Source organism: Thrips palmi, unplaced genomic scaffold (genome assembly GCF_012932325.1).
Source record: "Thrips palmi isolate BJ-2018 unplaced genomic scaffold, TpBJ-2018v1 HiC_scaffold_15, whole genome shotgun sequence".
Lineage (NCBI taxonomy): Eukaryota > Metazoa > Arthropoda > Insecta > Thysanoptera > Thripidae > Thrips > Thrips palmi.
This window is the reverse complement of record NW_023144624.1, coordinates 11,425,043-11,452,399: the sequence shown is the minus strand read 5'-3', so window position 1 is coordinate 11,452,399 and position 27,357 is coordinate 11,425,043. Positions and strand designations below refer to the sequence as shown.

Below are 27,357 nucleotides of genomic sequence, written 5' to 3'. Positions count from 1 at the left end.
CCGAGCCCCGCCGGGTCGCAGCGTTTTGTGTGAAAGACTCCGCCCCGCCTGACAATTGACTGCCTGATGAACACTATGGACAGGAAGGAGGAAGTCTCCTTACAGGTGGACATTCCGAGAAGCGGCGTGACTGGCGGTACGTACCTGGGAGGCCGAGGCGGCGGCCCTCCGAATCAGTTCATTTTTCGCAAAGGCGGCCCACGTGTGACCTTCCGAGGCGGGCCAAAAACTCGCGCTGAGTATACGGCACCTCGAGGAGAAAGAAGTTGACATTGACGAAAAGAAGACAGATGAAAATCACGTGTGGATTTCCTATTTGTTGTTCTTTTTCGGCGCGAAAAAAAAAAGGAAAGCGGCTGCGACACCGCGGATGTCTGAGCAAGATAAGCCGCAGGCAAAACCTCCTTTGCTTATTGTTACGACAGTTGGTGCAAACACGCCAGATGGACAGGGGTCAAGGATTGCACGGGACAGGAAAGTCAGAAAAAAATAATACGCGCGACTGTCACCGCTGACAAAAGGATTCCCGAAATGGGGTAAAGTAGCCCAGAGCCACAAAAGCACGCTCACACACACACATCGCTTGATCCGTCGAGAGAAGGGCTGACTCTCACCCATGTTGCCTGCTGTTTGTTATTCGCAATTATAATGAATTCCGAGATAAAACAAAAATAACCTCCCAAGATTGATTTTGTTTTTCAGCAGATGATTTGTTCTGTTTTCCTCACCTCCCGACTTACGCACTCTCGTCCACGTCAATGGCCGGACAGGATTAGCGCTATTATGATTATTGTTATTATTATTGCGATTATCGTCATTTGGCTAAAGGCACACAAGTGCGGCAGCCAAAGTAATCCTCGTGATGGACAGAGCGACGCCTTTAGCTCCACATTGAGCCAAAAGCCGATTACTTGCTCTGTGCCCAGGCCTGACTGCAAGAGTCCCCCATGCCCTCGCAGCCTCCAGTCTTGCCTCTGTGTGTGTGTGTGTGTGTGTGTGTCTGTGTGTGTGAGTGTATGTGTGTTGTTATTGCTATCATTGTAGCGCAGCCTAATGCTTTTCACAAGGAATTCGTCAAAAGCGCGACACAGGGATTAGCGGAGTCAACCAGACTGCGCATACACACGTACACTCCATGACACAGGACGGGAGAACCTCTGCTCTTCGAGTCTCGCAAGAAAAACAACATGCGACAATAACAAGTGAAGCGGATAGATTTCGCTTCTCCCCATCGTTCGCTGCTGCCGAGAGTCTAGATTCGGTACCATGATACCCGAAACAAGAAGCGAGATGACGCTCTTGCCGTCCTGCAGGTGGCTCGGCAGTCAGGAAGCAAGCGCAGGCACGCACGGGGAGACGCTCAAAAGCCTGGGGCGAAAGGAGAACACAATGGAACAAAAATAAAGGAGTAAATATATGGTCATTAGGCCAATAAAATGTCGGTTCATGGTTTTATTATGGCGGGACGGGCTGAATGGCTCAACCGGACGCGGCTAGGAATGAATCTAGAAGCCTCACGGCTTGGGGCCGCCATGACTATCACCCCCGTTTTTCTTTGCACTCTCTGCCTCCTCCTCCTCCTCCCTTTGGCGAAATTTTAAGTTTCTCTGCCGCCGTCTTAGCACGCTTTTTCCGTTTCGGTCGTGAGCCATGTGGTGACGCTGTTCGATCCATCTTCTGACTCACTAAAGAATAGATAAATCCCCGTGGCTTACGATGCAGCTGTAATCGTTGTCATCGGACAGGCGACACACACACACATACTCACGCACACAGACTCAAGAACACACACACACACACACGTGAACACACGCGCGCGCTCATGCACGGAGATGATAAACGCATCGCAAATAAAAAAAATCCAAAGAAAGAAAAATAGAGAAGCTGCCACGCCCCCGACTACCGACCGCAGGCACGCGACACGCGCGCTGCAATTCCTTGAGCCCACGCTTACCAACGCAACAGCCACGCCTTCGCGCATAAAAAATGCCACACAACGCACGCTGAAAAAAAGGGGGGAAACGCGAAACCAGTGGAAGGGTTGCATTGCCATCTTCGTTGTTCCTGTAGTGCAGTATGCCCTGTTGAATTCGCCCTGCCCACCAGCGAATCATAGGGTCTCACTTGTCCCACAAAATAGTTACCCTAAATTTAAAAAGGTGCGCGGGCAACACTGCCTTTTTTGGTTTTGGCAGTGTGCTTGATGAAGTGCGGCCCGGACACGCACGGTCAATGATATGATAAACCGGCCGGGCCGGCGAGCGTCGCGCGCCGTAAATCAGCGTCTTTTTAGCGCCACTTTTGAACAAACTGCAAGTCGGGCCGGATTCGGGAGGATTAGGACAAATTTTATTGCCGCTGAGGAATTGGGCCGAGATTTATTGGGTGAGCGCCAATGTGGTGCTCACGTGCTGCCTGTCACTAAACGCTACCTGCGCGGCTACGGGCCGAGGCCGAGGCGTAAGGAACCGCGGCCTTAAGCAACAGTTTCATTTCAGGCCTGAAGATTTCAGGAATTCGTGATTTCAGCATGGACGACATAAAAACGCACGATCGCCTACATTTCAAAATCTGCAATACATTTGAGTGACTCGACCGATGAAAGGACGTCCTTCTCAGCTGCACAACACACACACACACAAGCGGCGAAGAACGCCCTCAAAGGAGGTGGAGATGAAGGTGAAGAGAGGATCAAGCAAGGAAGACGGAATTTACGGGTAAAAGTACAATGTTACAACAAAAAATAATAAATAAATTTTCAGATTTTTCGCAGCCAAAGGCACGATTTGAAACTGTTACTCTGAGAGCAGTCCTCATGCAAAAGCGCATTCCGCCACTCGCAGTTCCATTCATTCGTCCGTCCGCCCGCCCGCCCGCCCATTCATTCATTCACTTTGGTCTACGATTCATTCATAGCGACGCTTTCAGAGGGAAGGCGGCGGGCCCAGATTACTGCAGGTGTCGTCCTTTGTGGCCTTTTCGAGAGTGATTGACTTACGCGCCTCGCGGTGCCTCCACGGTGCCTCGCCCGCTATGCTTGCTCCGCTTGCACATCATACAGCCCCGCCAGGCCGCCCGGCCACGCCCGGCCACGCCCGGCCACGCCCGGCCACGCCTCCGAAACGCGTCAATGTATCAAATTTCCGGGCGCTTTTTGTGCGCATTCTCATTCGAGTGAGTAATCCAGGAGGAGGCCACCTCCGCCTTATTTATTTGCACTCTCATTCGCATGTTGTTGCTTTTTGACAGAAAAAACTACTTGTTGAAAATGGCTAATTGCTAAGGACCCACGATCCTCAACAGCGGGTGATAGTATGTAGTCACACTACACCTCTTACCCAAAACAACCAAATTCTAACGCTAGCTACAGGATTTTTCTCTCGACGACTTTTTATTTTGATTGCCAGAACAGTGTTGCGCGGTGCAGTAGCATGCAGTAGCCGCGTACCCGACAGGTACCGGTAGTGACCATTTAGGACCGCACTGAATGGTGGGTCATTAGACGCGGCGCGAGGCACAGCAATATGTTCATTCATCATTATTGTCCGACACACGGACGGGTTCCGAAACACACACACTCACACGCGTGCAGGCGGCTGCTAGATGATAGGCGGCTCGCGAGTAGTTTTCCCAGTGAGCAGCACATGGATTGGCAGCTCCAGCATTCCGTCGCCGGATAGGCAAACAGTCAAAGATTTGGAGCGAAATAGAATCTGCCACTGTGTGAGATGACGGCTGGGGATATGAGCAGCGAGAAGCCGCCCATTGACAAACAAGCGGGTCCCTGCCCCGGGTGAGCCGGGAGGGGAGGGGGAGGGGTGCACACCCCCGCCCCCGCAGTCAAGGCTACTGCCCCACCACCTGCCCTAGGTGCCCCGCAAGGCACTTATTTGCTACTCCATTGGCTGCATAATGGACTCCTTTTCACACAATTTCGCCGAGCGTGCCGAACCGAAAATGCACGGGAAGTGGCCAAAGCGGCCTCGGGACCGGACGGACAGTTTGCACAGGAAACCTGCCGCGATTCAGTGCTCCCACGACTGCTGTGCTTTCCTTCATGGACAACTACATAATTTTGGAAATGGTGGGAACTGGCTATTGGCCGTGTCCATAAAAAAATTTACTCGAGATTCCGCTCAAAACACAGTTTGGGTGCTTTAACTGTGATAGCTGCAAAAAGTGCTACCTACTGAGCGAAGTGATCAATGTTATCTCAAATCGTAAATTCAGCGGATGAATCATTATGCTCTCATTTTTAGTAAAAAGTATTGATTTTGCTGCACTCCTGATGGGAATTGGCAGGGAAATCCACACTGACCCATCTCAAAACTGTCACTTATGCTCCCCAGGTGTGCTTACAGGAGTCTATGACTAGTTACAAAAAGTATGCCCAAGGAGTTGGAGCGCGCAGCAGCGTCAACTGCCTGCATTTCGAGACAACTTCTCGCCGACCTCACCGTTAACACGAAAGCGAGCAAACAAGGCTGCAAACTTGATAATGTCCAAGGATCACGGGCGACTTTTTTCCAGCCCACTTTCTTTCTTTCTCTGTCGCTCCCCCTGGCGCCACCGCCCCACCCCGCCCCGCCGCTCTGAATGAAACGCATTCGTCTGCCAAGGAAAGCGTCCCTCGCTTTAATGGGACTTAAGCCCCGTGAAAAATCGCCACAATTAATACTGGGAAAAATACAAGAAGCAGGTGAACCCCGTCTGCTATAGAGCTGTGCAAGGCAAACAATATTCGCACAGAGTTGCCCCGCACCGATGTACAAATCCTGACAAATCCATCTGGTACGGTCTTGTTTCAGCTTTTGAAATATGCCACATTTAAACAGCTTGAATGAATAAATGAATGAATGAATGAATGGATGAATAATGAATGAATGAATGAATGAATGAATGAATGAATGAATGAATGAATGAAAAGAATGGCAGTGATCTCCTTGCCCATGCGAAGGTGTTCTTGGTTTAACATGCCACGTTTAAACGAGATGAATTGATGAAACCAAATAGTCCAAGATGCGGATTCAATCAAAACACCTGTATCCGATATCACGAAATACATCATCAACCGGTCGAATCACAATTAAATGTTTTCGCATCATATTCGTGCTCAATTTTCTGTACAACCAACGAACAGATTTTTCACGGTGTAACCACCCCGCGCGTCGTCTTCGCATCGCGGAGGCGCAGATGGACGCGGGTCGGGCGGCTGATGAGCGAATCACTCAAACATAAGTACACGCATTTTCCTCCGGCCGTCATCGCAGGTCGGCATCGGATCGCGTTCTCTCGTTCCGCATTATAAATACACTGGGAAAATTTTGTCTCTCCCTTGATGGCAATTTCAAGGCCAATTTTCCTTACTCAAATGTCAACTTGTTCATGATATTGTTGTCACAAGCATTGGAGGCTTGCTGAAGATTGTTATTAATTTGTGATTAAATTGTTCTCAAATCATGAATGTCATCCAACGTTTCGTCATGAAGCGACGACAATTTCGCACTGTGTGGGCCCAGCATGAACTATTTTCACCTGCGTATAAATCGCAAGGCCCAGTGGGGCCAAAAAGAAAATCTTGTCCAGCATCAACAAGGAAGAGAGAAAAAGGACGTACGCAAGATATGTAAATCCGGTAATGTTGGCACGCTGTGCAGGTGCGCGCGGCCGTGGGTCTCGCAAGCTTGATGATCTTGAAAAATGCGGTAAGCTGTTTTACGACTTGCACACGAGAAGACCAGCCAAATTGATAAATTGGGACATCTGCGAGCAGCGCTGGCGAGCTGCACGGAGAGCCAAACTAGAAACAAGCGGGGAGGGGAGGGGAATTATCCAGAAATGTGACGCCACATTAACTTGAGTCATTGGAAAAACGGATCCAAATGACACGGAGAATTTGGAGGAAAGCAAACGCGTCCCGCTGGCAGGTCGGATCCAGGGGCAAATGACTAAAAAGGAAGGGGGGATGCAGTACCCTGCGCTGCTTACTGGCTGAAAGCATGCCGAATTGCAGGGGAATGACGAAGACGGGGAAAAGTGGCATCTACTACCTAAATGCAAAGGGAAACTTCCTTCTCTGCGCTAGACCTCAAGTGTTAATTCTCCAAGCGTCCTTGTGCCTGAACGTAGCGTTCTGATTCGCTAGTTTCACCAGTGCATTGTTTGCTCCACTGCGTGAAGTGAATTCACTTGGCCGCAGCGGGGCCGACGTGGCGCGGGCTTTGCGGCGGGGTGGCCGTATGATACCCTATTAGCTCGCATCCTCAGCTCATCTGCCCGGTGATCCAGGATCGCTGATCCTTCCTCGAGCCCGAGGCTTGCCCGACCCGCGCCAAGGATTCGCTGGGGCACGGCACGGCAGGGCTGGGCAGGGCACGGCAGCAGGCGGGTAATGCCGAGGCTCAGGCGCCACGCGGCACGCCGACGCCACGCCCAGGGACACGCTGGGACACCAACGGAACAACAGCGGAAAGACAGTGGAAGGGAGACGGGAGGAAAGGAGAGGAGTAAACTGAAGGATAACCAGGACACTGGGGGTTAGGTTTGGTGCAAGTTCTGTGAGTCCGGGCGTCCCAGCACCACGTAGTCCATCAAAAACTGGCTCAGTTTCTTCAACCAAGCTAAATATTTGCAACAAGTACTTGAATCATTCAAGTAAATACACTGCTTTCAAGGAAACGGCCTTGCCTCAGGAAAGGACTTTTTAGGGTGCAGGTAGCCTGGCGCACTCGTCAGCTGGCGACGAGGTGTACGCACGTGCGGCGACAGAGTCCCAAGGATGCAGGGAGGCTACGCCACCGGCAGCGTGGCAGGACGGGGCAAGGCGGGGCGCGAGGCGCGGCAGGTCGCCTGGATTAGGATTCCAATTATTCCTGCGGGATGAGGCGCCGACTTTGATGCGGGGCCTGCCTGGAGGCCTGACTGGCGGCCTGGATGCCCCCCGGGAGTTTTACCGAGGTGCTCCCGCGACATAAACGGAATAAGTTTCACCCAAAATTCCGCAGACTCCGCGCGACATGATGCCCGAGAAGCCGGGCCAAGCCCCGCTAGGCACCTCGTTTCAATTAGATTATGCCGAAAACGTTTCGTTTTTGTTTTTATTTCTTTTGTTTTTTCAAAGAAAAGAGGGACGCGCGGCGTCGAAGGGAATTACTTGGGATATCCTCGAGTTGCCGAGTTCATTTGCACTTGTCATGCAGGGGCCGCAGGGAATGGCCTGTACCGTAGCATTCCAGTGTACCCAACGACTGGCCCGACTAAAGCTCCCTCCGGTATGCACCCTTTCCGGCCGCCGGGTCAAAGGCCTTCCGGACGCGACACGACACTGACGGAAAAAGCCCCACGGAGCACGGAAGCTCCAAACACTCTACAAAAAATAAAATAACTTGGGAAGCTGAATTCGACTACGAAAAACTGTTTTACGTTGACTGCACACGAAGATGGGCAAAATCAACCGAAATTGTGAGCTTTAGTTCTGTGAGGAAAAGAATCGAAAATTTTAAGCGTTTCACGTAATTTTTTTATCCTGTAAAGGAAAAGCAGGAAAAAATAAAGTTTTCTTTCGCAGCGGTGCTCAAATGGAAAGCGGAAGTGCCGAGCAAGTCAAGTCGATCGAAGCCGTTGCCATCCATTCATTCATAAAGCCATGTTCCAGCCAGCAGACTGATTCCGGGAGTCGTTTTCGTCGCTCCGTCTCTTTCACACTCATGGGGCGTCCAGTGTAGGTGAGAGAGGGACGACAGACTCTGCAGGCCGAGGCAGGCAGGCTGAGGCCCTCCCCCCGTCGCAGGGGCAGCTTTCGCCAGATGAATCAAGTCCACACCCCATAAGGCATCACAGACCGTCACAGACCCCAGGGCCTCGTAGTAGCGGGAACACCTCGCGCGCACTCACTACGACCCGAATGAATGAATGAACGAACGAATGGATGGATGAACCGAGCGATGAATGAGATGAAGGAATGAATGACTCGCAGGGCAGCATTGTGCGGCCACGCCCCTGAGTGCGAGAGAGACGGCCTCTATTCAAACACGGCTAATAAGGCCGGGGCATTGTCAGGTAACGCGTGTCCGAGGCCTTAATGTCGGCCGGGTCGCCTCACTCCTGCAGGGCTGCAGCACGTGTTGGCTAGGGCACCCAGTCGGTCCCTCACAGTCCTACGGGAGCACTCCGGGGCCCTTTTGGCGGGGCAGCAGCCGGCCGGGACCGAACCAGCCATCCGTGTCATTGCAGAAGGTGTTGTCGTGGAGAAAAGTGACAAATTTGGGCGCGGAGGGCGGCCTGCCTGGTTCGGTGCTAACGTGACAGCCCGGACCCACCCCGCTGCAAGCGCGGATCGAGTGGGGGAGGGGACAATAAACCCCCTTTTGGCCCATAGACTCCTAGGCAGAATGCCTCATTTTGCCCCTGTAAGTAGGCAAAGAGTGCTCCTGTGCCCCACCCCTCCCCCGGGCCGCCTCTAGATCCACCGCTGGTACGTTCGACTTAACTGTAAGTTGAGAAATGCCCTTCCGGCTGCCGGGTGCATGCCGGGGGCACCGGACGACACCGGAAGGCACCTCATGGCTCGGACAGTCGGATTAGGCTCGGAACTGGCCGGCGCGGAGGGCCGAGTTGCGTTGGTACGGAGGAACTCCCCATAACAGCACCCGCCATAAACTACGGCCCGGAAAGGCATGCCGGACTAGAGTCCTGGACTGGCCGGTGACCGAAGGCTCTGGTCCGGATGGGATGAAGCACCGTCAGTGTCCGATCGGAGGCAGGAGTCTCGAACGCTAATCTGTCACTCATTTTCATGATGAGAGCGAGTGTTCAGGCACCCCTGAACGATGCCCAGGCGCGGTCTTCAATTCTAAAGTTCTTACAGACTGCGAGCACATGGACACTGGAAACCGAGAGCGCATTTTTAAGGGTGTACCCGAGTGTACCTGATTTGATTTAGTTTGAAAAGTAAACGCACGCCGCGTGCGTTATCACTGCCCTGAGGTTCCCTAAAAGGACAGTGAGGTTAGGGCGGGCCGCTTCGTCGAGCGCTTCGCCGCTGCAGCGCGCTGGCCAGACTCCCGCTGCTTTCCTGCTAACCGAAATAACAAACACAAAGTGCGACAAAGTAGTGCACGGCGGCGGAATGGCGACAAATGATTCCATTTATTCGCCCCCAGACACAACACGGGCCGTCCGGGCCTCGGCCGGGCCTTCCGCGCGGTGTCACTTACGGGGGCAGCCGGCCGGAAAACGACAAAACCAACAAACGGAGAGCATCTGCCAAAGCCGCGCGCCGAAAATTCGAACGCCCGGCCGGCACTGCGGGAGGGGGAGGGGGGACGAGCGAGGACGCGACGCTGTGAGGCAGACTGGTTCAATTTTATGTAGCGATGATTTGCGGGGAAAGGTTAGGGTGTCGCCCCCCTCACTCGGAAACACGATTTCCGTTGTCCACCTTTATTGCACTTTCGAGTGGACTCTATGTATAATTGTTTCGTAGACTTCCGGTCGTGACTGAGGGCAGGAAATTTGTTTGGTGGGGGCAGGAATCCATGGGTTGTCAAGTCAAAACTCATCCCTGGCTTACATTGTTATTCCAGTGTGTTAGCTCCAATCAATTCGTTACATTGTTAGAACTTCTTCTGAGAGTCAAGTACACACTTTGGCATAACACAAACTTCATTGCATTGTCCACCTACAACTCAAAAAGACCAAGACAGAAACATTTTCTTTTAATTTTTTGTTTCCGTTCCTTCCGTTTGCACCTCCTAATCCCATAAATTAACCCCGTTTGATTCCCACAGGTGTTGCTCCACACCGCCGGCCTATTCACTCCACCCTTTCAAACACACACTCATCATTCTAATTTGGACCCCTATAAAGAGATTGCCCCAGACTCAGGAGTGTTGATGGAGAGAGAGAGAGAGAGAGAGAGAGAGAGAGAGAGAGAGAGAGAGAGAGTGAGAGAGACGAAAAAAGAGCATCAAAAGCGTCTTTTAATTCCCCCCAGGCCGACGCGGTCCGCGCCACTCTGCCGAGGCCGGGCTGCCAAATTTACAATACGTTACACAAAACGCATCATCGCATCGTATCGCATCGGGAGCGCGCGGCCAGGCCTGCTCGGCGCGCAGCGCGGCACGGCGCAGGGTCTCTTAGAACCACAAATCAGGTCCAACCCTCGCCTCATCCGAGCCAGCTCGGCGTGCCCGACTCCCTGCTTGCTTGGCTTGCCCGGCAGCTCCTCTCTCGTCAGCGACGTCAACTTTGACAAAACGGTGCCGTTTAAAAAGATTGAAGGGTTTCACCCCGCAAACCCCTTCCCCTCTCGTGCGCGCGCGATCTGTGTGTGTGTGTGTGTGTGAGTGTGTGTGTGTAACAGAGCTGTGCTCACACCATTTCACAAACACATCCCCGTCCTATATTATTGCAACCTCACCTTCCAGGTCCGCGGCGCGGGGTGGCTGCTTCCTCCACTTCCCCTCCCCTTCAACCCGCTCCCCCTGTCTCGCCGGCAATGCCATTGACTTTCGGACAGAGTGCTCCACTATAGTGTTGCTCCTTTTTAGCGTAATTAGATCTGGAGTGATATTGTGTGCCCGGTACACTGTTTGTAAACCAATTTACACTGGACCGCGAAATAATTATTTTAAAAGAGTTAAGTATTGCAGTGACCCGTAGGTTTAATAAAATTTCCTATGTGAGTTTCGCTTTGTTTCTCTGTCCCTTCCTTACTCTTGCACGGCACGAGAGCACTCTACATTTGAACGCATCTACGACGCGTCGCTTGCTTGCACAGCAGCAATAACCGGTGCGTCCTTTTCGCGCCATTTTGCGTGAAATCCGCCAATAAATATCCTTCCGGGCCACTGGATTCCCACCAAAGGACCGGGCAAAGTAATGACGCATTTCGCTAATAATAATAATTTGGTGCCCAATGACACGTAAACTGCGTGAGAAATCGAGTCGGGCCTCGTGCACACACGCACAGCACTCGCGCTCGATCAAATAAAAATCCAATAAAAACACGTTTCTTCACAAAGTTGAGGAGACTCATCGAGATTCAAAATACGAACTTTCGAACTCGGTGAGCCGGTTCAGCCGCGGTGTAGAATTAGCTCCAGAAGAGAGTTGGCAAAAATTGAATGTGTTCAGAGGTATAATCTGCTAAAAAGCACCGCCTTACCCCCGCCAAAGGCCGCCTCTGGATCCGCCACTTGGCGCTGCGCGTGCTACGCCACTGCCTTGCCTGCAGCTGGTGGTGCTGCTGGCGGTCCGTGCCGCACGCTCCGCGGCCATCTTCGCTGCATTCATCGGCCGCTCCAATCACACACCGACGCCTCCACGCGGCGTGCGCGGCCAGCCGGGCATAATGCGTGCAGGAGTGACGAGCAGTGTCAGGCGGCGCGCCGGCACGAGGCACCATGGCGGCCAGCACCGAGAGGACCAGGACTGGACGGCCTCCACGACGGCCTCCACGACGGCCTCCACGGTGGCCTCCACGACGGCCTCCACGACGGCCTCCACGACGGCCTCCACGACGGCCTCCACGACGGCCTCCAAGACGGCCTCCACGACGGCCTCCACGACGGCCTCCACGACGGCCTCCACGACGGCCTCCACGACGGCCTCCACGACGGCCTCCACGACGGCCTCCACGACGGCCTCCACGACGGCCTCCACGACGGCCCCCACGATGACCTCCACGACGGCCCCCACGATGACCTCCACGACGGCTCCCACGACGGCCTCCACGACGGCCTCCACGACGGCCTCCACGACGGCCTCCACGACGGCCTCCACGACGGCCTCCACGACGACCTCCACGACGGCCTCCACGACGGCCTCCACGACGGCCTCCACGACGGCCTCCACGACGGCCTCCATGACGGCCCCACGATGACCTCCACGACGGCCTCCACGACGGCCTCCACGACGGCCTCCACGACGGCCTCCACGACGGCCTCCACGACGGCCTCCACGACGGCCCCCACGATGACCTCCACGACGGCCTCCACGACGGCCTCCACGACGGCCTCCACGACGGCCTCCACGACGGCCTCCACGACGGCCTCCACGGCGGCCCCCACGATGACCTCCACGACGGCACCCATGACGGCCTCCATCAAAACGACGGCCACTGGGTGGTCCTCGGCCGCCGCTCCAACTCGCCGGACTCAATCGCGGTGCACGTCATCAACAGCTATATTTGACGTCACCGCGCGAATAAACTCCCCGCAGCTGTGCTAGCCGGGCGTTGCCGGGCGTTGCCTTTGAATGATTCCGGGCCAATTCATCGTCCATTTGTCTCGCTTGCCAGTCACACAAGGCGCGAGGCGTCGCCGCCCTATGCGGCAATGCGGCCGCATGCGCCGCTCGAGCCGCCACAGCCACACCACCCCCAAGGCAGCCCGCGGCGCCGCACCGCGCCGCACGGACGCACCGGGAATCCAAACCCGGGGAGCTCAGGACGACACCCGCGACATCCCGTCACTTCTATCTACCTCTTTGAAAGAAACACACCCGAACACACACCACAAGGCATAGCGCGCGCGCGCGCAGGGCAAAGAGGGCGAAATGGGAAAAACACAAAAAGGCATTAGTTTTACAAACCGCCGCCGCGGCAGCAGCAGCAGCGGGGTGCCTGGGTGTTAATCTGGAATTGAGTATCTGATGCGGTTTTGGAGGGACGCCGCGAGGGACGGACGCTGTCAGGGCGGCCCGCGGAGGGCGAGATGGATCGGGATGGCCGCGCCGCGCGCCGCGCCATGCGGCCATGTCGCGCACCGAGCCGACGGCCGAAGCCCCGCGCCGCGGCACCGTTTCGCCGCTCTGTCTCTGTCACACTCGTGGGGCGTCGCGTCGAGGTGAGAAAGACAGGGCCACGAAAGCGACTCTCGGAAAAAGTCAACAGGAACAGCGGCAGCGTCGATGCCGGAGGGGGGACGACGACGATGACGACGACGATGACGACGACGACGACGTCGTCGTCTGCCTTCGGCACTGCCAGTGCGGTGTGGTCGGGACCGCGGGTGAAAACGGCTCGACCGCCACCCAGCCTGCCAGCTCCACGGCCTGCGCGCTGCAGCGCAGCACCGCCCGCCGAGCGGCCGACGCAGCGCTGCGCACGCGGCCGCACGATGGGCTGCCTACCCGGCCGGCGCTTAGGTAAGACGGCGGCGGCGGCAACGCCCCTTCGCCGCGACCGCTTCCGTCCACAGCCGATGCGTGGGTACGTGAGGTCGCACTTTGAATCTGCAGCAAACACTACTCAGAAGTTTCTGTCTCTGCCCTGCTCCTCCCGCCACACACACAGTCGCTCGGCTGACAACCGTGGTACTCGAGCGACTCGGCCTACTCGGGCAGGTGGATCCTGCGGATTCTGCTGAAGTGGCCCTGGGATCACTGGGGAAGGGCCGGGTGACTCTCAACAAGTCGAGAAGTGACTTCATAGAAACGCGACGACGGCCGATAGCGAAAACACATTCTGTCGCCTGTTCTGAGCGCGTGTGTGTGTGTCCCCGGCCCTGGCCGCAATCACAGTCATGGCGGTGATGCTCCGCGGTGCTCGTCATCGCCAACAAGTTTCTCGCGGCGGCCGCGGCGACAGAGCCCGAGAGGGTTGCCGGGAGACGGCGCCGCCGGAGCTCTTTTCATTCGCCATCAGCCCCCCTTCTTGCGTGCCGCCGTTTTCACCCTGAAATTCCTCTCCTACCCCCTTTTAGACTTTTCGCGCGACGCAACGACCAAAATTGCAAGTGGAACGGACGCCGGCAACCGAAGCAGCGGCGCTCCGTGTCATTTTAACCGTGTGGGCACCGAGTGCATCGCGTTGCTCTGCGTCCCTCGGAACGCTGGAAGAGGTTGGTCCGAGTGGACGCGTCCGTACACACTAAATGCCCATGTACTTTCGTCCATAAATATTGCCATTTGTGCAGAAGAAAGCTAAATGCTATATTTAACAAACACACTAGTGTCAACATTTTCATATCATGCTTAAGCTTTTGCAAGATTATACCTGATTTCAAATTTGTAAACAAGTCATACCTGCACAACTATGTCAATACCTATGTACAAAAAGACGGTGAGCCTTTAGTGTGTGGACGGCGTGCCGAGGCGTGCGACGTGTTTTGGTTCCGTGCAACGTTTGTGCCGACAGGCGCGGCAGGTGGAGTCAGTGAGTGGTGCAGTCTAGCCGGCCGTTTTTCGCAACGTCTGCCGCCTCGCCTCTCGCCTGAGCGACTGCGACGGCAGTGTCGCCGCCGATTGACGGACACGTGGCGGGAAGCGAAGCGAAGCGAGCCAGCCACAATGTCCGAGGTGAGTGCCGCGGCGATACCCCGCGTCTCTTGCGGGCTCTGGCGCACTGTCGTCCACTCGCGACGGCGATACCCCGCGGCCCTTGCGGGCCTTTGCGCACTGCCGTCCACTCGCGACGGCGATACCCCGCGTCCCTTGAGGACCCTGGCGCACTGCCACCGTCTACTCACGGCGGCGATACCCCGCGTTCCTTGCGCACTGCAGTCCACTCACGACGGCGATACCCCGCGCCCCTTGCGGGCCTGTGCGCACTGCCGTCCACTCACGGCGGCGATACCCCGCGTCCCTCGAGGGCCCTGGCGGACTCACGTCCACTCACGACGGCCATACCCCGCGCTCTAGGGCTGCACGCCGAAACCTCTCGGTCAGGCAGCCCGTGGACTGACGCCAGCCTCCCAATCAAGGCTGCTCCGGCAGGATCCCTCCGAAGAGTCTTTGCATCGCTTATCTCACTTGCAACGCAACGGAACGCTCCGTGAGTGCGAGGGAGGCAGAGCGACCAAAGCACTGTTCGAATCAAACTGCAGACAATCTCAAGTGCACGCTATCGGCAGCAGCCAGGTGAACCGAACAAAACTCGACGTGCCTCCTCGCGCGCCGTCCTTTAGCTGCCCGGCAGCGAGACGTGGCTCTGTTCCCCTGAAAGTGTAGTGCAGCGAGGAATCCAAGCAGCTCCGCAATGAGTGCCGCCACCAACTCACAAATGGTACGTACCACGTGCTGCGTCGGGGTGCTGGATTCGAAAGGGAGGACTGTCACGTTGCTGTAACGCCTGTGGGGTAGGCAATCCACGCACCGCTGGCGTCGGGTTTTCTCCCTGCCAGGGGCGCAGATGGCAGCCGTTGCTCCACACAGCGCACTCCAGCACGCGGGTCGAAACAGTTGGCACCACTGATTGGCAGTAGCTGATTACGTGGGGGAGAAAAAAACAAATTGGGCTAGCCACCTTTACCTGACAAGGTCAATCGAGGTCAAGTGTCTCCCAGCCAAGAAGGCTGGCCTGTCCACGTTCAAGTGGAACACAAAGTCAAACTAGAATGTAGGCTAGGCGGTCTCGATGCTTTTAATTTGAAGCCGTTTCTTTGTATTTGAACCAGTCAAAACGTTAGGACGGCAAAGAGTTTTCACTCATGATAAGCTTGTCATATTTTGAAGCCACTTTTTCGTTTTACTCGAAACAATTCGTGTTTGACCTCGGTCCATGGATCAAACACACCACTGCTTTGAGCTAATTAAAATTAAAGGAATCGTGAGACGGCGTCGAGGACCTGAACGTGTATCAAGTGGATGTGGATAGTCACTTCGGTCACCGTATTGTGCAATTCATTCCCCGTTCCTCAGCAGACAATGACGCTCTCGTCTGTCCTGCGACGGAGGATTACGCTTCAGGATCAGCTGACGCGAGCTACCGGGATTGGCAGCAAACGAACGACGATACTATTTATAAATTTGACACCACTCCTACACACTGATTGAATCCTTGATTTTCAACTTCAAATTCGTCGATTATTTCTTGGTGAGCTCTCCTTCGCGCCCACTTGCGACGTGTAAGGCCTTGCAGTCCGTGTGTATACAGTTCCTGAACGGCCTGAAAGTGCGTGAGGTCAAGCTGTCACAGAACCGGATAGACATTTTCCTGTGTCAAAAATAAGTTCATTTATTGACTATTGGGGGATTTGAAATTCGGGTTCATACTGTTTTCACCAAAACTAAGTCGCTACGGGGGTGGCCACGAAGACCCAGTGTATAAGGGTGCGCTGACCCCCGTCACGAAATAACGCCTGCCAAAATGGCGCTGCCGGTCACTGTCCGCCTAATCCGTCTCGATGCGACAACCCCCGGCTCTCCATTTCACACTGACGTTCATCTCAGGTTTTTTTTTTTGCCTCGATTTCTTTTTTTTTTCATCCCGCGACCGACTCTTTGAAAGAGAGCCATTGATAAGATAGGCTGTCCGTTCGGACCCAGCCGCCTACTGCCGCGCCGTGCCTACTGCTACGCCCCTCCCCCACCAAATGAGCCTCCGGAGGCCTTATACAGCTGAGCGGCCCGCTGTCGTCTGCTGCATGTTTTGTTCATTCACTGCCGGCCTCCCACCACAGCCGGACACAGCCTAAGACGCGCCGACTTGCCAATCCGTCTCTCTAGCGACACCATGCCGGGCAACAAGGTGAGTGCGAGGCGCGTTCGCGGGGCCGTGGCCTTCAGCCCAGGGCAAGGCAGCCCGGCCCAGGAGCGGATCCAGAGGGTGGAAGGGGGTAAAAGGACACTTATGACCCCCCGCATTGCCCCTTGGATAGCCACCTGGAAAGTAGACAGGACGCATTTTGCCCCTGTGGTTAGGCAGAAAGTGCAGCCACGCCCCTCCCTCGGGCCGGTCCTGGATCCGCCCCTGGGAAGGCCCCGAGGCCCGAGGGTCGCGGGGATCCGTTGGCCGCGCCGCGCCAAATATTCGGACTGTAAACTTTCAGGGCCGCGGCCCGGCCTAGCCGCTAGGCGGGGTCACCTCGTGGCAAGGCTCGCCGGCGAAAACAGTTTTCGGAACTTGAAGCAGGGTCTAAGTTGTTTCGGGCGTCCGCGGCGTCCGCGCGGGGGTCGAAAGACGCGTCGGGTTCGTCTCCCGTTTCGGATTGTGACGACAGTTTTTCACCGCGCTTGGCCTGTCTTTCCACTGCGCCGGGCTCGGCTCCTCTCCACGAACTAACTCGCGACCGCTGCGGCGAAAGGTGCGATTGTAGCGTTGCCACTCGGCACGGCGTCGCGGTGAGGTTGCCACCTGCGCCGGTTCGTTCGGGGTGCGCGGGCCGGTCCTCGGACCAGCGCCGCCGCCGACTCCCGAAATCCCGGAGGGCGGTCACGCAACGATAAGCAGCGAGGCATTTTTCTCCCCATCGGCGCGATGACGATGTTTTCATGTAACGCGCCCAGATTACGGCCGCCAAGATAAGCCCCTTCGAAAAACAAATACGTTTATACACCGGATGACGAGGCGTCCTGTGTTGACCCGCCGTTTTACGTGCTTTCGCGTTACATAAGTGCAGTGGCCAAGGTCGGGCTGGGTAACACTGGCTCGGCCAAGGCCGCGCACTGCTGCATGCCGGACCAAAGTTCAAGGCGAATTTCCGTTCGTCACATTTACAAAGAATTAAACGGGTGCCATACTCGGTGCCACAGGAGTGCTGAGAGTAGGTTCTCCGCGGAAACGCCGGTCATCGGACAATGTCGTGTGTCATGCAACTCAAAAATGAGAGCTCGTCTCCTCAAAATAGCTCTTATCGATAGGCTTGAGCCAGGCGTACTCTCGCGATGACGAAGAAATTCTCGTGACCTCAGCATCTCTAAAGTCTCGAGGGAAGATCGCACTGTTCCGGGCGTAAGGGCAACCCCAGGGAGACACTCAGTCGTGTGCCCGATGACCACAGTGCAGCGCTTCTCGCTCGGTGTCCTTATCAATCACAAAAGCTCGGCGAACACGTGGGAGAACGCCTCCACTGGAGGGAGGTCCAACTCGCAGTGGAGCGCGGCGGCAGTGGGTCGGCGTCAGCACGCTTCCTTCCTAACTGGCGCCTCCTGCAGAGCCTGCAGTGCCTGCACGCTCCTGCGCGCGCCGCCGGACTGCGCTGGCGGGGCTGGCGCTGCCAGTGTACACCGTGTACACTATGGGCGGGCCTACCGCCGCCGCGCTGTCCCACGGCCGCGGTCGCGGCGCCCAGAAACGGGCGCCTCGTTCGAACGCGCCCGACCGGTTGGCGCCAACGACGAGGTTTTCGTCGCTCTGTCTCTCTCGCACCTAGACGGGGCGCCCGAGTGAGTGCGAGAGAGACAGAGGAGGCGGCGGCGTCGCGGTCCACGTGCTCGCGGCGGCGTTTGTTTACGCGTGCGCCGAACCAACACCGCCAACACGCCGAGAAGCGCGCGAGGAACGTCGCGTGGCGGCCGCCTGACTCTCTGTCTCTCTCGCACCCACGGGCCGCTCCAGGAGTGCGACAGGGACAGGGTAATCAGCCATCTGACCGGCCCTTGCCGCTTGACACGAAGCAGGGCATAGTTGGCCGGCATTGACCTTGCCAGGACCTTCCTTGCCCACACCCCGGCGCGGCTCCACCGCGGCTGCTGCTGCAGTTGATAAGCGTCTCAATCGGCACGGCGGGGCGCAGACAGGTGCGAGCAGTGCCAACGACCTCGGCGCCCGCGGCTTATGGCTTAGATTCGGCCGTTCATTCGGTGGCGTTTCGCGGGCCGTCTGTCTGCCTGCCTGTCCGTCCGATCGTCCAACAATGCGGAGAAATTTCGAAAGGGGAGGACACTTTCTGCCTACCTGCCTGCACCGCAGTGTGCCTATCTTTCAGGCGCCTGCCTTGCCGAAAGAGAGGGTCATGAACCCCCTCTGCGACGCCACTGTCTAGATCAGTCTGTCTGTCTGCCCGTCCGCACACAAAATCTATGTGTGTACTCAGTACACACTTCTAGGTGCGTGCTTACAAGCATGCACTTCTAGGTGTGTACTTGCCTAAGCACGCACCTAGAAGTGTGTACTTGAATGAGTACACACTTATAAGTGTGTACTTAGTGAGTACACACTTGCGAGGTGCATGCGCGGCATAGGGAAAACGCATGCACTTCTATGTGTGTACTCATTGAGTACACACTTATAAGTGTGTACTCATTCAAGTACACACTTCTAGGTGCGTGCTTAGGCAAGTACACACCTAGAAGTGCATGCTTGTAAGCACGCACCTAGAAGTGTGTACTGAGTACACACATAGATTTTGTGTGCGTTCGTCCCTCCGTGACGTAGAACAGCGCGCCCTCTCCGCCCGCGCGCCGCGCCCGCGAGGCGTTCACAAACTCAATCAAAACACGACGCAGGTCGAAGTTCAGCGCCAGTGTCTTACGCAAGGAAAAGCATCGGCCACTCGGTCGCAAATAGAAATGGGCGGCGCGGCGGCGCACAAGCGGATCAAGGCCGAGTCGCTTCATGGCGATTTTGTCTCAACTCGGAGCTAAAACGAGAGGCCTTGGCTTGGCCTCGATCCTCGGCTGGCCACGCCACTGCAGGCCAGGAGTGGATCCAGAGGGGGGCGGGAGGACAACGGGCCTGTCTTGACCCCTAGACAGCCGCCCGAACGGCAGGCGAAAAGCAACACTTTGCCGCTGCCCCCCTCGCTCTGGATCCGCCACTGGAGCGGCTGACACGTTTATGGGAACACGGAGTGCAACGGAGCTGCGCATTTGTTTTGAAAACTGCTGACTGGCGTCACGGCGTCACGGCCAGTCACGGCCGGACCGGAGCGCGCCGGGTTGTGCGCGCGATGTCAACAGAGACGGTGGCGCCCCCTGTCGGCGGCCAGCCTAGGCGAGCCGCCCCACTCGCGGACACCTGTTGCCGAGGCGAGCGCGGGGTATGCGCGCCGCGGTGCCAGCGATACCCCGCGCCGCGAGACAACAGCTCCGTCTCTCTCGCACCTGAGCGGCACACTAACTAAGCGCGAGAGAGACAGAGCGACAGAAACGCCTCTCCGAATCAGTGCCTTAACTGTCACTTCTTCCCTGTTGCAGGAGAGCGCAGACTTCCAGGAGGCGCTGCAGCGCGACGCGGCCGTCCGGCTCGAGGGCGACCTGGAGACGCTGCTGGCCCAGCTCAGCCCCCAGGAGCGCGCCGGCCGCGCGCAGGAGCTCAATGGCTTCTCCAGGCTGTTCGGTCGCTTCCTCAAGGAGAAGGGCCCCTCCGTGGACTGGGACCGCATCGAGAAGCTGCCCGCCGGCGCTGTAAGTTCGACCCGAAGGTCGCTCGGAACGGACAGAATGGCATTCCCTGCGGACTTGGGCGACGGCGACGCCATGTCTCGGAGAACTCTCGAACTACATGCAGCGCCATCGCATCGCCACACCCACACAGCGTCTCATTTGTCGATAAAGATGCATTCACACGCGCGTCGCTTTAATGTGTCCGAAGACGATTTAACGTGCGTCATTTCGCGCGATTCGTCTGTCTTTGTCTTGATTGTGCTCGCGATCCAAACGCCCCCGCGGCGCGGCTGCAGTGGCTGCAGCAGACCGATTCAGTGAGTCGTTCTCGTCGCTCTTTCTCTGTCGCACTCATGGCGCGTACCCTGTAGGTGCGAGAGAGACAGAGCGACGTAAACGACTTGTATCTTATCGGCTCTTTGGCGCCTTCGGCCGATCGGGAGTGACGCTGCGTCCTTATCGGAGGCAATCCACGCGCCGCCAAGCCTCGGCCACGACGATGCCGTGAGAGGCACCAATCACAACCAAAGCGGCCGGAAATAACGTCGCTTCGTGGAACTTTTTGATTAAATAAAAGCGCCGAAAACAATGTTGGGTTCAAAGCTCTAGGTTTTTTCGTGCCTAATCTAACCTGACCTGGAGCTGAAATAAAAACGTTGCGATTGTCCTTCCCCTCTGGCAGGTTCGGCAGTACGACTCGCTCAACACGCCCAGCGAGGCCCGCATCAAGGAGATGCTGGGCAAGCTGGTGGTGGTGAAGCTGAACGGAGGCCTGGGCACCAGCATGGGCTGCCGCGGGCCAAAGTCCGTCATCAGCGTGAGGAACGATCTCACCTTCCTCGACCTCACCGTGCAGCAGATCGAGGTGAGCTAAGAGCCGCCGCAGTGCAGAATCAGGATGTAGGGGAGGGGGAAGTAGCGCGTTTCGCTGCCCACTACTAGAGGGGCGAAGCGTTTCTTTTTGCCAACTTACAGGGGCAAAAACCAGGGGGAAACGACTGAGAAATTTTGTGTACATCGGATAGGGATAACCCCGGATAACCCACGGATTACCTCCGGATTACATCGAAAAATTTCCAGGATTACCATTGGATTACGCCGGATTACCCCGGATTACCTCAGAAATTCCCCGGATTACCTCAGAATTTCCCCGGATTACTTCGAAATTTCTGGTTATCCGGATAGCGGATAACCAATTTGCTGTACATCGGATAACCGAAGTCGTTTCCCCCTCGGGCAAAAAGCTGCTACCAGCCTACCCTTCAGGGAGCTTTTTAGCGGTATGGGTGGCAAAGGGTCTGCTGTCCCCTCCTTTTCTAATCTACCTGAAATTGAAACAGGCAGCTGGTTAATTTTGTTACAGTATTGGGAGGTGGTGACGAAACCTAAAGTGGAGGTTGTGTTGGTTCGTTTCAGCACCTGAACAAGAAGTACGGCGTCAACGTGCCCCTGGTCCTCATGAACTCCTTCAACACCGATGACGACACCCAGAAGATCGTCCGCAAGTACAAGAATCTCCAGGTAAGGACGCATCGCATCGAGCCCAATGCAGTCGGCATCTGAGACATTCCATTTCCATCTCCAAAAGCACCCCCATTCAAACCAGAGCCCGGCACTGGAGCTCGCCATGGAGGGACCCGTGCAGAGCGGGCAGAGCGGCTCGGCCGGGGAGCCGTTGTGTGACAGAAAGGTCCGAGAAAGCCGAACATCGGCTACCGATGTGCCGAGTGCCGCCGAGTGTGGCCGAACGCACCAGCGAGCCCAATGCTGCGGGCCACACGCACGCACGGCCGTAAAGCGGAGTTTCTCCCTCCCTCTCTCTTCAAACCCAATGCGCTAAGACCCGACCATGCCCACTGCTCTTCTCAACACACCCTCACGTCCTGCAGGTGGAGATCCACACCTTCAACCAGTCCTGCTACCCCAGGATCCAGCGGGACACCTACCACCCCGTGGCCAAGACCCCCGACGTGAAGGGCGACGTGGACGCGTGAGTATTCATTCCCCTGCAGACTCAGAGTCAACGACTCTCGCCTGACCGAAAGCGCCCGCTGCAGGCAACCCAACTCCCACGCGCTGCGCGCTGCGCGCTGGCTGGAGCGCCCGGGCGGTAGGCAACACACCGCACCGCGCCGGACCGCCAGCCCACCCAGCGCGCGCGGCGGCAGGATGGGTTGCCTACACTCGCGGCTCGCGCGGCGCAACGGCACTTGCTGCACGACTAACGCCACGCTAACGCGCCGCGCCTCCCTGTTCTCTGTGCAGCTGGTACCCCCCCGGCCACGGAGACTTCTACGAGAGCTTCAAGAACTCGGGCCTGCTCACCAAGTTCGTGAAGCAGGTAAGACAGTGGGAGCTTAGGGAGACCCAAACTCGCACCCGAAAATTGTGTGTGTTTTCCTAAGTGTTTTGGGCAGGAAGCTCACAAAAATCGAAGCAACCAATCGTTAAGAAAAGAGCACTAGGCATCAATATTCCAAATACTCCGAAATGCTTTTACAGTGAGGCATCTTGTCGGGTTATTAATTTTCAGTTGCCAGAAAGATGCCGAGTTCTAGAAGTCGTTGCTACTTGATCCATGCCGATTTCATCATCAGGGAACAGGCAGTTAAAGCCCCGGAGGACCCTAGAGGAAGGGAACAGACTTCCCGTGGGCCCTTAGATTCCCTTTTTTTTTACTGACGGTGACGAAAACTCGTGAAAACACCGTCGCCGAGTGTCCACCGTAAGGGACCTGCCGCGGACCGGTCGGTGCGGCATGGTTGTCCGAGCGCCGCAGGGCCGCACAGTGCAGGCGACAAGCTGCGCGACCCGCCACGCCCCGCCACGCCCCGCCACGCCCCGCCACGCCCCGCTCTGCCCGCGCCAAGTACCCGTAGTGCTTCCTGACTAACAGGATCCCGCAGCCCCGCGCGGCCGGTCGTTCCAGCGCCTCTAACCTTCCCTGTCAATGGACGCACTCAAAGTCACTGCTGGGCCGGCCGCCCCGCCCCGCCCCGCCCCGCCCCGCCCCCGGGCCCCCCGCCCCGCCCGCCCCGCCCCCCCCGCCCCGCCACGCCACGCCACGCCCGCCCCGCCACGCCACGCCACGCCACGCCACGCCACGCCACGCCACCCACGCCACGCCACGCCACGCCCCGCCCCGCCCCGCCACCCCACGCCACGCCACGCCGCCCGGGCCGTGGTCAACGGCAGCATGGAACGCGGACTGCCGGACTAGCATAGCAGGGCCGCACCACCAATGACAGCAAAAAAAATGGAGCTCCTGCTGCTGGGATTTGAACCCGCGACCTTTCCGCGGGCCGCGGGCCGCAGCGGAGCCCTTGCAAAATGATATCCGCGGCCGGGGGCGGGGCGGGGCGGGGTGGGGTTGGAGGGGGAGGGGTGGACAATCGCCTCGGTTCCCGCGCACTCGCGGCGTTGGCGGCGCTGGCGGCGCTGGCGGCGCATTCCGGAGGCCTTCCCCGCCCATTGTTCATGAACTTGTAATTTGAGTTTAAATGCGAAAATGGCGGTAATGAGGCGTGCGTTGTGGAAAGGAGGAGGGGGTGAGCTGGGCCTGCGCGGTCTGATGCCGAGAGTCTCGCTCTGTCCCTCTCGCACTCGTGGGGCGTCCCGTGGAGGTGCGAGAGAGACGGAGCGACGACAACGACTCTGGGAATCAGTCCGCAGGGTGACAAACCGGCGTCCAGGTGAAGGGCACGGGGCGTCCCGCGAGGCGTCCCGCCGGCCGCTCGCAGCGTGCCGCGTGCACCGCGACGGCGCGTCTCCCCCAGGTGGAACCGAAGTCAGGATGAGTCACGATGATGTCTGTTTTTTAGTCATGCCGTAAGAGGTCATAATAAATCAAAGTGGCTATCGAGCAGAGTGTTTCATGACATACTCATGATGTCCCACTGACGTAAATATGACCTCGGCCGACACTAACTAACATTACCGACATGAAGAAATTTGTTTTGTTCTGAGGGAGAAGAGGACAACCCCTTCTAAGGTCAAAAATTGGAAATACCTCTATGGATACCACCATGGATGGTGTCTCCGTCATGCGTCCTTACGGACTCACAACTTGCAAGGAGGGCGAGGACCTGTTGACCCAACCCAACCACAGACGGAAGATGTCAGCGAGAGGGGACCAGAAACCCTATATTTTTCGTTTAAATGATACGTTATTTTTTTTTTTCATTGCCGACGGCTGAATACACATCACTCTAATCTAAACGTTACTTTAAAGAAAAAATTTCCATCTTTCACATAATTTTTATGGAAAATACGAACCGAACAGTACTAACGGTTCTCCGTGCGACACCTAGCGGCAGTTTTGCTAATTAGAATACTGACGTCAACATGACATAAATTTGACAAGTACCCAAAATTTAGTTTTAACCGAAAAAAATATACTTTTGTTGAACTCTTAGGTATTCGGACACTTTTATAAGCACGTACGAGCAAAGTTTGGGGGCAGGACATGGGGTCTTAATTTTCATTCCCCTGTCCCTCCTTGCACAGACCCTTTCTTGACTAAAATCATCAGTATGACGTCATCTTGACATCATCATGACATTCGTGTTCCACCTGGGCGGCGCGAGGCCCGTGAGGCCGCCACACGCGAAGTGGCGCGAAGTGAGGCGCGAGGTGTCGTCTCCAAGTGGCGATGCGTGCCGCGTGCACGGCTTGTCGGGGCCGGCCGGCACGCCGCACTAATGGGTCTGGGGTAACACCGAGCTTTGCCGATGAACAAGGATGTCTCGCTTGTCCGTGCTTTCGATGAAACGGCCCTCCGACACCGCACTGCGTTCATTTTCATTTTTGATTGATTGTGTTCATCGCCATGATGTTTGTTCCGTTCGTGCTCCCAGGGACGCCAGTACTGCTTCCTGTCCAACATCGACAACCTGGGCGCCACCGTGGACACCAACATCCTGGACCTCGTCCTCGCGCCGGGCCAGGACGCGCCGGAGTTCGTCATGGAGGTTACGGACAAGACGAAGGCCGACGTCAAGGTGAGAAGGCGGCGGCGCGGCGGCAGGAGAGGGAGGAGAGGGAGGCGGGAGGGGGATCGTGCCACGCTGCACGCACGCGCCAAAAACTGTTGCGTGCCTCGCAGCGCAGCCAGGCTCGTCATTATTATTTTCGTTGAACGGACAAGTATAGCAATTTTTTTTTTGGTTTCGTCATCGCGCAGGGAGGCACCCTGATCCAGTACGAGAACAAGCTGAGGCTGCTGGAAATCGCCCAGGTGCCCAAGGAGCACGTGGACGACTTCACGTCCATCAAGACCTTCAAGTTCTTCAACACCAACAACTTGTGGATCAAGCTGGAAGGTAGGTGAAGGTGGAAAAAGACACCCCCTGGATACGCCACTGCTTTTGTCACGTGCTCAATGTTTCCCCTTCGTTGCAGCGATCGAGAACATCCTGGCCCAAGGCACGCTGAACATGGAGATCATCGTGAACCCCAAGCACCTAGACTCCGGCCACGACGTGGTGCAGCTCGAGACCGCCGTCGGCGCCGCCATGAAGTGCTTCGACAGGGGAATCGGTGCGTGCCTGCACTGTCAAAACGCGGGTTGCACCGTGATGACTTTTATTTCGAGACTGTGCTCACAATTCCATTTGCAGGCATCAACGTGCCCCGGTCACGGTTCCTGCCCGTCAAGAAGACCTCCGACCTGCTGCTCGTCATGAGCAACCTGTACACCCTGCAGGGCGGCTCCCTCGTCATGTCCCCCCTCAGGATGTTCCCCACCACCCCCCACGTCAAGATTGGCGACAAGCACTTCACCAAGGTAAGCAGCTGTCTGTCTCATTTTCGTTTGTTTTAGGAAGGGAGAGAGAGACAGCGAGAGAGACCTTCCGCCTTTTTTACGTCGTTAAAGAGCGCGTCGCTAAAAAGAAAAACCCTCTCCCTTCAGGTCAAGGAGTTCCTGTCGCGATTCGCCACCATTCCCGACATGCTGGAGCTGGACCACCTGACCGTGTCCGGTGACGTCACCTTCGGCAAGGGAGTCTCACTCAGGGTGCGTACCTTTCGGAAACCGTTTCTCCTAATCCATCGCGGACTTGCACAAAGACGCTGACGTTCGGTTCCTCCACAGGGCACCGTCATCATCATCGCCAACCACGGCGAGAGGATCGACATCCCGTCCGGCGCCATCCTGGAGAACAAAATAGTGTCAGGCAACCTGCGCATCCTCAACCACTAGAACACCTCCGCTTGGCTTGGCTGCTAGCTCGTCCAGGGCGGGTCCAGAGACGGTTCCAGGGGGTTGTCACAGTGGCGAAGTGCGACTCGTTCGGCTTCGCCTCCCCCTGGATCCGCGTCTGCAGCTCGTCGCGCCGAGTCCGCGAGTCCGCGGGCGGATTCCGCACTCGGCGCCGCGACGCCGCTCACGTCGCTGCAGGCAAGCCGCACCCCACCCTCCCCGTCGCCCCCTCCCTCATCCTCACCCTCACCCTGACCCTCTCCCCGACCAGGCTGTCGCGCGCCCCCGAGGCCGGCGTCGTGCTGCAGTTCGGCGCGCTGCTGCAGGCGCTGCTGAGCTGCCGCGTGGTGGCCGACCCCGCGCCCTGGTCCTCTCCTACGACGACAAATGCCAAAGAATCATCCCGCTCGTGTTGGCGCTGGCCGCGACGCCGCGCAGCAAGATGATGCACGTGCAGAAGAGGCTGCAGAAGCCGTGGGTGTGGGAGACGGTCGTGCGAAGTGTGCGAGCGCTGGCAGAAGGCCAGTGCTCCTGCAAATCCTTGTGTTAACTAATGTCTAGAGTAGTTTCTAATTGTAACCTGACGCCATATCATTTTAGAAAACGGTCACGCAAGCTGGGGCGCTGATGTATTTTTTTAAATTCAAATGTTATATAGCGGGTACTATTGTGCTCGCTTTTTGCCTTGTTTTTGTTGCTCGTGGATTATTTTTGTTAGTCGTTTCTAACTGTTGATTTTTTTTTGTCGAAGACACGGCAGACGAAAGCTGCTGTTAATAAATTATATTTTATTTATGTCCTCGTATGATTCTCTGCGGTTTCTTCATTCTTTTCGTCGAGTTTCTCGAGCACCGCTCTATTATCCAAAGAACACACTATTGGCAGTCGGCAGGCCGCGCCCTCATTACAAGTCTGACTGCAAATTTTAAGCCCTTCTGGGCCGGCTGGGGGGAAAAAAAGTGCGGGACATTGTGCTCGCTGTCCTTGTTTCATTTTCGTGGAAGTCCGGGGTTTCTCACTTGCACTGCGACCAACGGAACGAAGCCTGTAAAAATAGTTTTATTATGCGGCGTGGATGATTCTCGGGTTTTTCATTCTTTTAGTCA

At 56.6% G+C, this 27,357-nt stretch overlaps 1 protein-coding gene across 2 annotated transcripts; it reads left to right on the top strand.

Annotated features, from left to right (window-relative positions):
• Positions 1–14,911: 14,911 nt before the first annotated feature.
• LOC117641449 (UTP--glucose-1-phosphate uridylyltransferase-like) lies at positions 14,912–26,955 on the top strand. 2 transcript variants are annotated; one of them, XM_034378780.1, is made up of 12 exons: positions 14,912–15,007; positions 19,861–20,070; positions 20,732–20,914; positions 21,466–21,570; positions 21,939–22,039; positions 22,315–22,390; positions 24,906–25,049; positions 25,232–25,370; positions 25,450–25,587; positions 25,668–25,834; positions 25,961–26,065; positions 26,144–26,955. In XM_034378780.1, the coding sequence occupies exons 1-12, from the start codon at positions 14,981–14,983 to the stop codon at positions 26,249–26,251; spliced, it is 1,503 nt and encodes a 500-aa protein (XP_034234671.1). In that variant the 5' UTR covers positions 14,912–14,980; the 3' UTR covers positions 26,252–26,955. The 2 variants fall into 2 exon arrangements, with proteins under 2 accessions (XP_034234671.1, XP_034234672.1); XM_034378781.1 differs by lacking the exon at positions 14,912–15,007 and adding an exon at positions 16,343–16,471.
• Positions 26,956–27,357: the final 402 nt, after the last annotated feature.

Coding starts and splice junctions, on each gene's coding strand:
- LOC117641449 (XM_034378780.1), top strand. CDS start 14,981: ATGAGTGCCGCCACCAACTCACAAATG. Junction 25,371..25,449: donor CTTGTGGATCAAGCTGGAAG/GTAGGTGAAGGT, acceptor CCTTCGTTGCAG/CGATCGAGAACATCCTGGCC. Junction 26,066..26,143: donor GCAAGGGAGTCTCACTCAGG/GTGCGTACCTTT, acceptor GTTCCTCCACAG/GGCACCGTCATCATCATCGC.